The sequence below is a fragment of the Anas acuta genome, chromosome 17 (assembly GCF_963932015.1).
Source record: "Anas acuta chromosome 17, bAnaAcu1.1, whole genome shotgun sequence".
Classification (NCBI taxonomy): domain Eukaryota; kingdom Metazoa; phylum Chordata; class Aves; order Anseriformes; family Anatidae; genus Anas; species Anas acuta.
This window is the reverse complement of record NC_088995.1, coordinates 3,099,389-3,115,603: the sequence shown is the minus strand read 5'-3', so window position 1 is coordinate 3,115,603 and position 16,215 is coordinate 3,099,389. Positions and strand designations below refer to the sequence as shown.

General features: G+C 41.3%; 1 protein-coding gene across 6 annotated transcripts; it reads right to left on the bottom strand.

Annotated features, from left to right (window-relative positions):
- Positions 1–1,145: 1,145 nt before the first annotated feature.
- CCDC62 (coiled-coil domain containing 62) lies at positions 1,146–16,111 on the bottom strand. Of its 6 annotated transcripts, none has more exons than XM_068654432.1 (13): positions 15,631–16,111; positions 15,348–15,511; positions 14,892–15,084; positions 14,112–14,278; positions 13,299–13,400; positions 12,805–12,973; positions 12,618–12,719; positions 11,673–11,761; positions 10,538–10,641; positions 9,209–9,943; positions 5,287–5,467; positions 4,988–5,119; positions 1,146–3,335 (listed from the first exon to the last, which is right to left on the bottom strand). In XM_068654432.1, the coding sequence occupies exons 2-13, from the start codon at positions 15,381–15,383 to the stop codon at positions 3,249–3,251; spliced, it is 2,097 nt and encodes a 698-aa protein (XP_068510533.1). In that variant the 5' UTR covers positions 15,384–15,511; positions 15,631–16,111; the 3' UTR covers positions 1,146–3,248. The 6 variants fall into 6 exon arrangements, 5 of the variants coding, with proteins under 5 accessions (XP_068510533.1, XP_068510534.1, XP_068510536.1 ...); XM_068654433.1 differs by lacking the exon at positions 15,631–16,111 and having other exon boundaries at positions 1,146–1,532; positions 3,243–3,335; positions 15,348–15,624; XM_068654435.1 differs by lacking the exon at positions 15,631–16,111 and having other exon boundaries at positions 10,538–10,638; positions 15,348–15,624.
- Between the last annotated feature and the right edge of the window lie 104 nt (positions 16,112–16,215).

Genomic DNA, 16,215 nt, shown 5'->3' with positions numbered 1-16,215 from the left:
GGATGGCAGCTGTGACCGGAATTGTTCAACTAATTTTGAGGCCATTAGTACAGGACAGAAAGCAGGCTGTCATTTAGGTAATTAAAGAGAAAGCAGAGAATTATGTGAAAGTTAACAAGGGGAAACCATGGTGCAAGTGTTTTATTTCACTGCAATTAATTCGTAGCAGTGGCTGGGGCCAGAGACACCCCTTGCTCAGCTACCCCCACACAGTGAAAGTGCTGGCACTGTGCACAAGGACGTGGACTTGGCAGAGGTGCCCCAGGCTGCTTGCAAGCCACACGCGGCTGAGTGGCTACCCTGAGCCTGCCCTGCACTCGTGTTCTGGGCAGTTGGTGTCGCATGTCCCAGAGAGTCATCATAAATTAAGTATGGAATGTGTTGGACAGTGTGTGAAATATGCAAGAAGGATGTAAGAAAAGAATCTCTTTTATTAGCTTATTTGACCTTTTCATTAAAAAAAAGTTCAAACTGAAAAGGAAATGTCTTGCTCAGTAGTCAAAGATAAAAAGAGTTTAAATGCTAAAAAGCCAGTCACATTATGGTTAGCCATTGCCATACAGTGCTAAAACAGTCCACGCAAACACCTGATCTTGCTGTAAGCTTTTGCTAGAATAAATAGCTGCTCACTGGGGAAGAGTTGTTTTGCCCACCTTGTGGGTGACAGCTGTCCAATTTCAACAATGTAGGAGGCACTTCCTGGTTACAGCACTAATTGGGAACTTCCTATAAACATTATTCATCTCTCTACACGGCAAGTTCTGAACAAAAACAATAAACTAACAAAAATGAATGCTTGGTGTGTCATGCTCTAAAATTATTTCTGAACCACCATAAAAAAGGTAAGAAAAATAGTTGCTGTGTGGTAACAATTACACATTGAAGATTCTTAGAAAAACAAGCCAGTATTTAACCTGACCTCATTGCTATAAAAAATAGTTTTGTTTACCTTGGCATCATTCTATGTTTTATTTCAAGTTGAAATATATTTCAGCGTAGTCACATCTTTTGCCACTTGTGAGTCTTTCAAACACTCATAGAACTATCAAAAAAAAAGTTAGGTAACTTTCCATTGTAGCTGATGGGCTGCTGATCTTCAGTTCTCAAAAATAATTCTATAATGGAAATGTCTTCATCCACTGCAGAAAATTGAAGATTTGTATTAAAAGACAGAAGGCTTTTATTTCCTCTGAAATATATTAAGCAATCACATATATGTCAATTTACTATATACATTTTCATACTGAAGACAGACCAAAAAATACAATAAAAATATAAAGAGGAGACAGATTTGTAAATGAAGTGCTTCACAGAAGGACAGCAGTCTCAGGGATACCACTCTCATGTTATGAAATAAAATGTTTTAATTTCGTTTTGCAAAAAGGAGTGATCTTTGTGCCCTTGGCCTGCCACTGAGTCACAGTTAACAAGAAGTGGCACACAGTACACTGTCCAAAACCAAACAGATCCTTTTTTTCCCAATGCTTTCCTCCTTTGTGTGGCTCTTCAGCTCTGCCCAGCTCAGTTTCTCTCTGAAGAGAAAATGACTGACTGGTGAAAACAGCTAAATCACTGTCAGCAGGAAATTAACCTAATGTTTAGCACTGCACCTGCCATCAAGTGACTTGAAAGCAATCAACAAAAAAGAAATTCCATCACTTTTCAATACGAAATTACATGAACACGTTAGTTACTTCTGAACCTGCAAAAGCTGCTTTGTTTTTAACTCATCACAGTTGATTCAATGCCTTTTATTAAGAGAAAAAAAATTAAGATTTATTCAGCAGCCAGTGACTTGCAGAGTCACTAAACCTGGTCATGGATTTACAGTGAATTGTGGGTACGTTTGTTCCATCAGTTCTTTCTCACTTGAAGCAAATGAGATTATTTCTGTAGGCTAAGCATGTGCTTACCACTTTGCTGCATCAGCACGGTGCTCAGCAATTTTGGGGATTTGCTCCTGAAACTTTTTAACATCAGTGGTTTCAGGATGCAAGTCACAGCGCTGGTTTCGATCTACAAACCCTCCTGCTTCTTTTAGCTTGGGGCTTATCTTTATAGGAAAAGAAGAGATCTCTGCACAGGAATATTACAGCACAGCGAGGCCGGGCATTCCAGCTACTCAGCATCCATTTCCTCTGAGAGCCCCATTAGTGTGCAGTAAGCAGACCCAACTCACTTTGAGAGAAGACTCAGTGTCTCTGCGCTTAATGCAGAGCGTACCTGCCGAAACAGCAGAACGTCAGGGTGCTGTAAACCAACACCACTTCCCAGGGGCATGAAAGGTTCAGCTCCACAGAAGAGACACAGAAGAGACACAGAGTGCAGTTTGAATATACCGAGAAAAGAACTGAGCCCTCCACTGGCCCAAAATTGCATAAGAGCACCCCCACTGTCCCCATGAAGAACCAATACTAGAAAGCCACTGCCACACAGCTTCACACTCCAGCTTACAGAGTAATAATTTCCCTCTGCAGACACGCTCTGGGGTTGTGTCAGCACTGGAAGATTTCCTTTTTGTTATTTTTTTTCCCCCATTGTTGCTAGCTGTTACTCAGTTTCATGTGGTTTTCTGTGTTTTAACCATATCTGGTTACCCTTTTGTCCTCAGAACCAGACGACACGGTGCCTCTTGCAAGCATCCAACTCACATTGGTAGAACAAATAATCAGACAGTGAGAAATTTCCTGATTTAGAAAAGGAAGAACAATCTGGTATGGGCAAGGCTGCTTTTTTTTTATATTCTGAAACAGCTCTACTCAATACATTCTACTTTTGGAGATCCGAGCCCTGGAACAATATGCTAAAACAGCCCTTGGCCGTGGCATTGAAAAACACTTCCCAATCTCTTACTCAACAATGTTCATATCCTTGATCCTGTTATCTGTAACACACAGAAGGACTCCAACCACAATAAGCTGTGTGCAGGTACAAGAAAAGCTGCAGGCTCAGGAATGGACCTGCAAGATCTGACAGCCCAGACTTTTTCTGAGCAGGAAGCGTTAGAAACATGCTTGAGAAAAGTTTAATTATTTGACTAAAGGAATTACTGGCTGCCTTAGTATCTGTTTGCTGCTACAGTACTCACAAGAGTTTTATCGGAAATGCATTCAGAGCAGTGCACTTAGAATCTTGTGCCAGGCTCATCTCAGAAGCCCAGAGACTTGTATTAATATTGCAGATGCATTTATAATGAGAACAAACAAAAATAAATCAAGTGGGGAAAAAAAAAGCATACTCACAAAATATCACAGAGAAAAGAACGGAAGCTTAGCACCTCTTTCTTCTGCACCAGACAACTGCGTTCTGTGAAGAGTCTCTGCAAGTTCTGTTGTCTATATTGTAATGCAAAAACACTACATGGAAATCAAGGAACTTGGACAATAAGAATTACAGAGGTCCCAGATTCAAACTGGCGGGCAGCAATGGTACACTTTTTATTTCCCTCCTCTTCTCCCCCCTCCCCTAAAGAGGGCACAGAATTCATCAGGCACAAATTCTCACTGATTAAATTTTAAGGGTTATTTTTTTACATGCATTGTGTTTTAAAGAGCAGTTTAAAACAGCCTCAGGTAGACCTCAGGTAGACCTGGTTTTAAGCAGAGATTAGTTAGCCTGCATAGATTAACCAGAACATGCTTGACAAGTTTTTGCCCAGAACTGCTCCGAAAGTAGATCAAAGTTCTACAGATGTGGTGCAGAAGCTACCCTTGCCAGAAAATATGAGCGTGCTTTATTTTCTACCCGCCGAAGCAACAGCCATTCCAAAGGAGAAGCCAATTCCCAAGCTGAAAAATGCAGTGTCAGGTTGTAAAGCAGCGTCGTGCTCTCGCCTAAAGGACGGCCGGTTCAGCCGAGCTGTGGCATGCCAATCAGAGCAGGAGCCAGACATCTGATGGGGCTGGGCAAGAGCCACAAGCAACTACTGTTCTGCAGAGGGCTTTTCAGGAATCCATCCCACAAGATAGTCTTTGCAAAGGACTACACTGCTGCCGTCTTTCAGGCTGAGTGAAATCCTGCAGATGAACTTCTGAACAAAATATCCTTTCAGTTTATGCAAATGCTGGCACACAACCTTTATCCTCTGTCAGCCAGTCCCAGCACAACTAAGGTTTTTTGGTTCTCAATGTTATCAGAATTACTTTTGTTTCTCCGGTACTTACAGTAATATTGTTCTGGTCAAGTTCATCTAAGGCCTCAAGGAGTGCAACATTTTTAGGGAGAGGTAATACTTTCAGAGGAAAAGCACAGCTGAAGTTTCAGCATGCAGCCTTCTCATTAGGAGCCCAAATTCTCCCTTTGTGATCCCTATCAACACTAGTGACAAGTGATACAATCTCCTTTGTTACAAATCTTGTCAAAGCAGAAATTCTTAAGGCTACTTATGAAAACAAACAAGTGCCTCCTTCTCCAATGACTCCTGTAGCTTACATACTCAGGACAGAAACCTCCTATCAGAGTTCACGTTCATAAAACGCATTGCTGTGACAGCTGTTAGACGGGTTCTTTGCCCCTTCAGTATGCTCTCTGACCCTGCAATGAAAGAACTAAAACTATTAACCCACAAAAATTCAAAGGTTATTTACGCTGAGAGTCAGGCTTATATTCCTACACAAAACCATTCTCTGTATCACCATTTCCTGTACTGTCCTCCTTTCCACAAATATAGCCAGCATAATAAACCAGTTCTGAGTGCAAGTCATACTTGTGCTCGCTTTTTTCTAGACCTCCTACAGCTTGCTCCAAAATGCCTTCTTCCTTCCATCTGCTTAGACACATGCAAAAGTCAAATCCTGTCACGACCTTAAGGAGCCATAAAGAATCCTATAAAAAAATCCAACCATTTTATGCGAAGAAATGCAGGGGTTTGCTCTGCAGCAAAGCATGAGGAGGATATTGCTTATAATGTTGTCGCACAGGTCAAGCACAGTGTTCACAGTGACTCTTCCCAGTCACCTAAATCTAGTCACAGAAGAGCAACAAATACCGTATTAATGCTGCTGCTGTTTGGACTGCAGTGAGGGCTCATGTGGAGGAGAGTGCTAAGCTCCAGATCAGCAACCATCTGTTGAGACTCAGCCAATGCACGCTGCAGCTTACTTGTGGGGTAGCAGGCATCCTGGAGGAGACAGAAAGCGAGCCGCAGTTATGAAATCATCTTTCTAGAATAGATGAGAGAGTTATAACAGCAAGAATCATCACTCCCATTAAAAAATGCCTCAGTTCAAAAATCAGTCATAATTCCCCATAAAATTAATAAAACACATTCTGCAATAAAGTACTGACTTTGTTGATGGTAGGATTGCAGCATCTATTTTTTGGCTCAATCACTGAAAGGTTACCGATGTCCAAGGAGGAGTTTGCATCAGAAAACTTCTCACATCTTTGAGGTCTGTCTCCTTTCTGGGTGGACGTCAAACAACGTGGAGAATCCGAGTGAAAAGAATTCAGATCCACATTTTCTTCACTGTTAAAAAAAAAAAATAGAAAAATAAGATATTGCCAGAAACAGCATCACAATTCTTTTTAAATTTGCAAAGAGAAATAAATAAATATTTACGGGCCCCGACCCAAGAAAACCAAACATGTGAGATCACTCTGTTTCTCAGAGCTGTTCTATGCTTGACATCTTCACTAGATGAGCTTCAGTCTCTGAGGACAAGGGTTTGACATTCAACCAATTTCAAGAAAATATTGCCGTGTGCTAGGATATGTATTTAATATCCCAAAGAGCATACAAAAGGCAGTATCTACTTCCTCCCACTACTCCGGTGGTACTCCTTCTCTCATAAACTATTCCTTTTTTCTTCTTCTTTTTTTGAAATCACCACTTAGGCAAATTAATATTTGTAGGTGAACTTTTTCAAGAGAATCTCAGACATTTAACACCACTATCTCACTTTGGAGATCACAGGAGAGCTTTCCCAAAGAGGCTTTCTTATATTTATTTACAAATACAGGAGGAAACAGTACATTTAAAGTTCATTTTGGGTAAACTGCGATTAAACCCCAAATTCAGTTGCATGACCATGATTTCAGAGTGGAGTTGATGCACACAAGCTATTGGCATGAGTCTTCCCCTAGGTTTTAAAGCAAAAAAAAATATTAATTTAGCACTGGGTGTATCTGAGTATATTTAGGACTATCTGAAAAGCAATTTAAATGTCAATTAAGGCAACAAATCAGGCCCAGAACATTATTATTGTCAAAACACTGACTTACAAATACAACCAGTTTGCCCTGATAGGGTCTGTAACCCTTAACATGCATGTATAAGGATTGAAACTTTCTCACAACTTTCTCCTATTAAAAGTTAACTTTATTGAAGCCTACCCTTCAAAAAAAAACAGTTCTCAATTTCAGTGGCTTAAATCAGAATTTTATCATAACATCCCACATCCCTCTGCCAGCTCCAGCAACAACTGATCACAAATCAAGCCTAAAACTAACAAAGGCTGCAGCACATTAGGAATTATTTTGGCTCATCTGCTCCAGCAGTACGGGAACCCAGCAGCAGCCCAAATATCCGTAAGAAATCTTTCCCTGAAATCACCTGGCCCCCAGACTGAATGCAGTCTGCAGCTCGTTCAAAGACGTGCCCTGGATTCTGCTAGCAGGTTTGAGCTCTGCAGCGCATTTCATCTTCAGCTGCTATTTCCACTTCATAAAGCTTTCAAAAAGTAAATAAAATGGCAACCATCTCCCCAAATAAAACATCTCCATATTCCGCACTCTTCTGAACAAAACATGACTGCTAGCACTGCCTGCATCAGTTACTTAAATACACATCCATTAAAGAAAAGACTTTTCAAATTCCCGATGTTTGGTTAAGTATTCTTTAGATACTTGTTTCGGTGGCGCAATCCATTCCATACCTGGCAAGGCTGCCTCAAAAAGGTTTATTTTTCAGTGCCACTCAATCTAAGAAAAAGCCCTTGTGAGAGGTGCCAGCTGAGAACCGTATGCTGTGTCTCGTTCCACTTCTCTTGTAAAACACAGGGGTACAATAGGCTCTTAAAAAAGAGGAGCTCGTGTTTGTGAGCTTCTGACAAGAGCAGGCTCTGGAGAGCTGTGACAAAACAAGCTGCAGCAGCCTCGCAGCAGGACACAGAGGTAAGGCAATGAGCACAGCCAGGTCTGAAGGACTGCACAGGCTGGGAGGGAGCGGGGAGAAACGGGTTGGATTTTGAGGCAGGGAGCTGGCTGAAGGCACGGGTGGCTTATTCCTGCGGGGGCACACCGAACAAGTAACTGCTGTCTTTAAAAACAGAACTGAAATAAACATCCCAAGCCAGTAAATGTTGGTCCAACGTAAATGGAGTCACTTAAGCCAGAGCACACAGAAAGGATTCCTGCCTTACAGCTCTTCACGATTGCTCCTGCAGCTGGCTATGGTATTTGGCAGAGTTAATAGGCTGCTTGTTGGCTTGTCCAGAATTCAAGAACTCATGTCAAAAATATTTGCTGGGCTGACAGGGAGGTGCCAGCTCCCTTCCTTACACACCGAATACATCATCAGCACTGAGGCCAGCAATGGGAAACTGGAGGATCCAGATTCAAGTCCTAGGAGGAATGTTGTGTTAAGGCATTAATGGCAGTAGCCAAACAAGATGCCCATGCTGAGGACTGCAATACCACAGCCTCCCTCCCATTTACAGGGTGGGAATGTATTTGGTGGAAAACCAGAATCAGCAGTGGTTGGAGAACAGGCATTGGAGTCAATCCATCTCCAGTCTCTCCTAGCATAGCTCCTAGGATCAAAACTTGATAGCTCAGCGAACTCCAAATGGCTGGAGCAGCCCCCCTGTACTGACAGATATCCATTCTGCCTGCACTGCCTGGGTTGAATTTTTCCTTCTCCCCTAAAATCCCCTTAAGGATGAGTCAAAAAATGAAAGCAGTTTGAGTGACTCAGCCTCAGAAGAGATTTGTAGGGGTGACAATGTGTCATTTGTGTTGCTGGACAGAGTAAATACAGAGAGGTGAGGGTAGACGTAAGGGCAAGTCTTGTTTTATGACTTGTGGACAGTGGAAAATGAAGACAGTCAATAACACAACAAGAAGCTCAGCTAAGCTGCATGGAAATGTGCCAGGACAGCACTATTTTTTCCAGCAGCTGCTCATTCACCTTGTTTCTGAAGAAGTTTGTCTCATTGCAGTAATGATTTCTATGGTATTTTTGTTTTAAAAGCAATATAGAATAAAAGCATTGGTACAATCAGATACTTCCCTTCCATAACATTAAATTGTTTGGGTATTGGGCCAGACTTGCTGGTTAAAATTCTTTTCAGGTTTAAACAGCTGTTCATTTACTGTACATGTCAAACTATCAGCTGGAAAGCTACCTCTTCTTCGCCCATCTAAAAAGCAGCTCTGAAGTTGCTTTGTAAAACTTCAGAAATCTTCAGAAAACTTCAGAAGTGTTAACTGGAAAGCCAGTCACTTTTTCAAAAGGACGAAGAGGAACCAGCACTAAAAATCCATAGAAACAGTCACAGCTCTGAATGCCCTTGCTTGTGCAGGCATAAAAACAACTTCTATAACTGCAAAGCAGCATTTATATTTTAGACACCTTCCAGTGCCACTAAGACACTTCAGTATTTTTCTGACACTTCTCAGAATTAGAAACCTCATTCTGCTTGTCCCCAGCCACACGTCCCGCTTTCCTCCCCCACTATAAACACAGGGAGAAAGCCCCACGAACGAAGACGCTGTCCTTTAAATCTTGCCCTGAGTGAGGAAAAGCAGCCTGTGCAGAAGAGCCATGTCCTACATTCTTGCCCAGCCACTGTGTGATTTCTCAACAGAAATAACACAGTCAGTAAAACATCACACAAAATCTGGGTTTGTTTCTTGCCTTACAGTAATGTCACTGTACAAGTCCACGTCTGGACTGAGTCAGAACCCACCAGATTTACAAGTAACATCTGGGATTTCCAAAAATCAAAAGATTTTTGAAAATCTGCATTTTTCTCTTCAACTGGTTTATTTGGTGAGTTATGCAGCATAAAAATAGAATAATGATACCTTACAGTTATTTTAACTTGTTTAAAATTTGTCACTTTTCAAGTTGGTGGTCTAACTTTAAAACAGCAGTTACTTTAAAGATCCCCTGAAATAATACGAATTATTGAGAGCTTGTCCACTCGAGTTTCTACATAACTTTAGTTTGTCCCTGTCTACTTCTTAAATGTAACAAGTACATAACCTTTTTGAACTGGCATATTTCATCTCTTCTGCAGTCTTGGGACAGTTGCAATCTTTTCTCTGCAATTTACTTCCATTCCCTTTTACAGGTTTGAAAATCTTCAGCCATTCTGGATCTGATACGGGCTTCCACCTTGCATCTTTTTTAATAATGAAGTTACTACTAAATGACTCAGATTCAGATGTGTGAATTGCAACAGAGGTCTCTTTGCTTTTTTGACCAAATACAATTCCAGTTCTCTCTTCCCAGATTTTATTTTCATTATCAGCTTTGTCAGATGTGGCGTTCTGGATCAAGGTATTTTGCGAATCTACACAAGAATTGATGTTAAGCCAATATTCAGGTGAAGATGACTCAAAAGTTTGCTGGTCTCTGCTTTCCACTTCATTCTCAGAGATTTCCCTGTTTCTCAACAGCCTCATGTTGTTTGCCTCATAAAATAGCTTGCTGTCTAGCTCATCAGAGCTTGATGCAACATCCTGCTTTTCTTCTTCTTCCACTGCCAAGCCTTTCACAACTTTTTGACACCGATTTAAGCGTGCTGATGTAGTTTTCTCCAAGCCTGATGCATCCAGTAACAGTCTATTATCAACTTCACACATCTCAGAGGTGTTTTCTACCCTGCTTTTTGGAATTTGTGCAGTTCCATGATCCTCGCATACCCTGTGGGTAACGTCAGTCCTAACCAACTCTGTTTGGATGTTACTTTCAGGAGCAGGGAACACCGCACCTATGCTACAGTGGTGTGAAAAAGAAATAATCAGAAACAGTGTATTTAAAGAGCATATGTAACTAGTCTGGATAAAGCTATACATTAATTAGAGGCTGTAGCCATGGTTCTACAGTGGCTTATATACTAACAAGCAGCTGCATCCTGCCCAAACCCAACAGAAGTGTGCCCCTATTTAACCATGTTACTTTGTAAAAAGAGTCTGAGAGTTCCCTCATGTTTTACCCAACTGATAATTTTGTTTGAACTTTCAGGGTGTGCACCAATTTCCTAATCTGAAAGCAAACTGAATTTTGTTTTTCAAATGTGGAATAGCGGGCCAGATTAACAGCCATACCACCAGAATATTCCAGTTTTTAAAAGAGATCAAGAACTGTCTGACCGCCATACAATGCTTCATTTCTGTGACTGATTCTTATGTTGCCCTGACCATGTAAAACAGCTATCTGACAACTGCACTGGATATCTGGTCAAGTCCAGCAAAGATGTCTTGACACAATACACATTATTTCAGAATGCCAACTGTGGCTCGACAGTTAAGTCTCGTGGAGAGTAAATTAGCATATATATATATATAAAAAAAAAAAAAAGTTCTGTACCTCCTTTCATATGCCACCTTTTCATGCTTTTGCCGTAATTCCTGAGAGTTCTCCAAGTTGACATGAAGAAACTGCAAGTCACGCTGCTGTTTTACATAGATCTGCTTAAAGATAGCAAGGCACATTAATGAAGTTTTGGAATGCAAGAACACTGCTGTCAGGCACTAACACACTGCTGGTGTTCCAAATAGATCCTCAAAATATTTTTATAAGCTTTTTTTTTTTTTTTTTAATATATGTGCAGGGTTTTTTTGTTGTTATTTTGTGTGTTTGTTTTTAAACAAACCATTTTTATATATCTGTAGTCAATTTATTGTCAAAGCCATCCAAATCTAAGGGACTCTCTCTCCATGTATTTACAAAAACATTTTTCAGAAATAAACAGTATTTTTATTACAGGACTGGAGTGGTCTTCTGTAACTAAACCACAATGAACCAAAAATAAAATATCATTACTGCTATTCAGTACTCTGCACAAGTTGTTATTATGTTGTTCAAAGCAAAATTACAGGACAAGGAATGATGACTGCAGTTTTGGTTTTCACTGCACGGAATGTTTTGTATAGCTAACTTGAAAGATAACACACTGATCAATTATTTGCAATAAAAGAATATTGAACGTGCCTTGGAAACATCAAATAAGTGCAGGTGAACACACTGGGTTTAAGTCTCCCTTGAAGCAAGGTCTTTTGGTACACCCTGCCCTTTATGCTGCAGGAGTTCACCTTGGGCACACGTGAGCCAGCACACCCAACTCCCACTGCCTTTCAGATGACTTCGGAGCATAGCACCTTCTGGTTATACACACACTATGAACTGTTACCTCACCAGAGTGCTGCGGGGATGTTTACTCATTGCAGAACTAAGTAGATACAACTACACAATAGAGGCCAAAAGCCCGTGTAAATACAAGGATTTGTATAAAGGATTTTTAATTTAATCAAATCAAAACAAAACAAAACAACAAAAAAAAACATTTGGTAGTGTCTCAACAAGGCAGCAACAGCAAATTTGATTTTTTTTTCTTTCTTATTTAAGAACAGACAGTTTTAGCTTTCATACTGTTCTATGCAAATCTGATGTTACTGAAAAACGTCTTTATAATCTCAGAATAGAAGCACAACTGGGGTCATACCTGTCGCAAACTTGATAGCTCCGTGTCAGTCCGTACTTGTTTAGACTTGGCAAACTGAAGAAGTTGATCCTTTCTCTTTGCTTTCTCAACTGTTTCAAAACATGTTATATAGTTTTCAAGTTACTTACTTTAAGTGAATAGACACAAATCAAGTACATTTGTTTATGCATGTCTGTAGCAGTAGAAACAAGTACCTAAACAAAATAAAAGCACTTTCTTAAGATCAACGGGATCTCTTTTCCCTCTGAACAAAAACACAGTAAGTTGTCTCACAGATTTATTAGGTATTTTCTTCGGGCTTTTCACCTAAACCAGCATCTTGTTTTACTAGTAGCAAAATTCAACTTCATTGATTGATCCATTTTACTTTTCCATGTTTACATTCTTTCATGGAAAAGAAGCTTAGCAATTAATTCTAAAACTTGCCTTGTACAGGTAAGTGCTGGGAAATACTGAGTACCAAAGTACCAAACTGAATTTGTGAACGTACTGCTGCTTCAACAGCAACACCTGCTTTCTGCCCACAGGAGGGAGTGAACGGGCTAGTAATTTCACGTGGCCTAAGCTCTAGACTTTGCATGTTGCATCTTTTCAGTATATCACCAACTTCTATGTGACCTAACTCAGAAGGAAGAACACCACCCCCATTTATTGTATTAATACCACAAGAGACATGAAAGTCTCAAAAATTCTCAAGAGAGAATCCTCTGAACCATTTACTCCTCCACACATCGTCACATTGGTGAACTTTGTGCTTTTACAAGGTTTTATAAACTGTCCCTGCAGAAGTCCTAGGTACTGCTTTCACAGAATAACACACAAGGGCATCTACCTTTATTAAATGTCAAGAAAGCTGCCTCCCTCAGATTCCAGTGAACTGCTGTCATCTAGAAGGTTCTGATCTGTTGAAAGCCGAGGCTTGAAAAGCCAACTGCCTGCACTTACCATTAAGTGCAAGTTCATTCTTCAAGACGACATTTTCTTGTTTGAGGTGAATGATTTCTTCCTGCTGCTTATTATTTTCTTTCATCTTTTCACAGAGGTCATCTTTAAAACAAAACATAGTATTTCCCAGCATGAAAAGAAATCACGCTGGTCCATACTTAATGAGGTGCCTGGTATAAACATTTACCTTTCAGCTTATCTGTTTCAAGTATTAGTTCTCTCAGTCTCAGTCTGAGGTCCTGCTTTTCTTTGTTGAGACTGAATTCTTCTGCCTTTGCTGCACGCAGTGCACTCTCCAGCTTTAATTTAGATGTAAACTCAGCAATGTAATCAGTTGTTTCAAGTACAGCCTCTCCCTGAAATATGAAATAGAACATATTCCTGATTATTGTTTTACCTTCACATATGGATCTCAACAACAGTACGCCTTACTGCAGTAAGTGTAGCTACTTCAAAAATTTCCTTCTGGGTTTTTGAGGGGAAAAAAGAAATCAAAGCCAGGAAACATGCCTTTTTATGAAAATAAACCAGTTTATTGTTTGTTGACCACTTTTTCCTTCTCAGTCAAGCCAAAAAATTAAACAGATGTGAAAACAACACAGACTAAAACACTGTGTCAGTCACCAATAAATGCACTGCATTTTGATCACAGTTAGTGCCTGATGAGATGACAGATGTTACCTTCAGCTCAAGCTTTTTAAGAAGCTCCTGTTCTCTAGCTTGCAGCTGACCTTTCTTAGCAGACAGTTCCAAAACGGAGCAGCGGAGAATTTGATTTTCCTCCTAGTGAACAGAAATAACGATGTCAATTTTTACTTCGCTAATTCAAAGTTACAGTTTTGCCAGCAAATGTATGGACAACTTTATTTAAAAATCACGAATGGCAACAGGGGATTTGGACAAAAGAAGGCTGAAATAGAAATTGTGCCCCAGTTCTTGTACATCTAAACTTGCTTGTCATCAAGGGCCTTAACAGCCTGCATGCCTTAAAACTATTAGATAGATGAAAACACAGAATACTGCTTTACCGTATTGGACACGGGGAAAGACTATTGTGATAAACACATCATTGCCAAGTCATTTGAAAAAAGATAATTCATATCCTTAAACCAGTTACAGAATATTAACAGTTCTTAATAGTAACCAGTAGCATAAGTAAGACTTTCTGGAACTTCCCAGTGAAGTACCAGTACAGTTTTGGGGATTAACACGAAGTCATGGTGCCGGAGATTTTTGGAAGCAAGTTGGTTCTGAACAATGTTCTCCAAAACTAAGTAAGCAAACATCAAATTCTAAATCCTATCCTAGAAAAGCTTTTTTTTTTCTTCCCTCCACATGATTCAGATCGACACCTTGATCTAAGATTACTGTACTAAAAGACATACAACTCAGGAGCCTGATAATCTGAAATATTCATTCACCAGTGAAATTCACAAGTGTCACTGGCATTCCACATGTTTGGACTGCAAAATCAGACCATTATTCAACTCCTACCTCCAGACCCTGACAGTGAAGAGTCACATCTATTAGTTTCTGAGACAGCTCTTTAAACTTCTGTTGTGTAATTTCACATATTGCCTTACTGTCACTCTGCTGAGATTCTAAGAGCTTTAACTTTTTGGTTAATGATTTTATAATGTCATTTCTCTTGTTCAGTTCATCTAAAAAAAAAAAAAGAGAAGGTAATTGTGAGAAACCACGCTAGATACTTCTGAGATTTTAATTACTGGACAGTGATTTTATACTAATGTATGGACAGTAATTTAATCCTGGGTCCATGAATTAAATGAGTGTTCAATTAAAATCACGTAATTCAGAAATGAACGTTTACTTTGTGCACTCCAAATGAGGATTCCTGTTACCCAGGTCAGACAGAACACAAACTCCATGGTGACTTCTGTGGTATAGCTGTCAAACAAGGCTGTTTGGAGCCGTCAGGTGATTTATACAGGTGCCTTGTGGATGATATCAAAGCTCTGCAGCAGAACCTCAGGCCACAGGGCTCTGCAGACCACCGGCATGCTTGCAAGTTGTTCTCTCTCCATAGTTACTTCATGAGTCCACAGAAGCAATTTACAAATTCAAATGAACGTCCTACATGATCAGTCCATTTTAGTACCACTGTAGAAGTTTTGATCTCAGAAAGAAGACAACTAAATGTAAGGCTGAAGTGTAGGAAATGGTTCCTTACATGATTCAACGCTGTCAGTCAGGGCTCAAAGCATCCAAACTTACTGAAAGACCGGGATCCTATTCTTTATAGACAATGCTTACTGTTTAATAAGGTGCATCGTTCTGCCAGAGTCAGTATTTTTTGCCGATCATCTTCCCAGGCGAGGCGCTCCCTCTGATGCACAGCAACCATAGCATTCAGCTCCTCCTCTCGATCCTTCAGTTCTGCGATTAAAACCTGGAGCTCTCGCCTCTGCTTCTCAGTGGTGCTGCTCTCAAAGCTCGGGCTGAATTTCTAGGAAACACAACAAGGCTAACACACTTCAGCACCAAGAACAAGCGTCCCAGTTTCCTGATAACAAACTCCGGGTCGGTTTAAATGGAAATCTTTGTATGTTAGGCACAGAGACCGCCCCTAAACGCTGCCTGCGGCTGTGGTGCCACCTGTGGGCTTTGCCCGAAGCCGCCAGCGGCACGCTGAGCGCTTCACGTTTCCAGCAGCCCCCTGCCCAGGGCGCCGGTTCTCGTTTTATTTATTTATTTACTTATTTTTTTTACCTGAGGCGAAGCGGAGCGCGGCCGGGCCGGGTTCATAGGGGCCGGGGCCGCTGCCAGGCGTTAGCCCGGAGCGGGCAGCAGCCGGCATGGAGCCTTGAGGGGGGGGCGGCTCCCGCTGGCTGAGGCGCCGCACGGCCACCCAGCCGCCTTCTCATCCGGCAGCCCTGCGAGAAAAGGGGGGAAAAACACCCAAAAATAATCACAAAAAAACGTAAAACTCCTTGGGGAGTCCCTCCACTACAGCCCTGAGGCGGCGACCCCCTCCCCTCAGCCCCCCACCCACCGGCGCCCTGGCCCTGACGCCACGGCTGCGCCCCGCCCCCGGTGGCCGTTAGGCAGAAGCCCCGCCCCGGAGGGGAAGGGCCGCGGGTTCGAGTCCCGCGCCCGCCAGGAGCTGTCAGCGAAGGGCAAGTGCCCCCCTCGGGCTTGTCGTGGAACAGCTGCAGAGAGGCGGCTGTCTCGCTAATTAAATCTAATTACATCTACGGGTTTATCGCCAAAAATCGCAAAGAAAAGGACTTGGCAGAGGATAATGTACACAGTGGGTTTGAAGTCGTGTAAGTTTATAGTGGCAATTCCAAGACAACGCCAGCAGGGAGCATTTAATGTCTTTAAATGTGGCGGTGAAATACAAAGCACCAAATCTGGGCTCAGAGCTCTTTGCTAGGAGCCTGGAAGGCTGCACAGCTTTCACTTCACTGTACGTGCCACATGAACACAGTGTGCAGAAGCAAACAAGCAGTCAGACTTCATGCAGGTAAGTCAGAGGTACACGTTTCTGTACACCAGATACATGCTTTAAATATTTAGCTCAGCAGAAAGGGCAGCAGATGAAAAATAAACATTTAATTACTTAAATTATTACTTT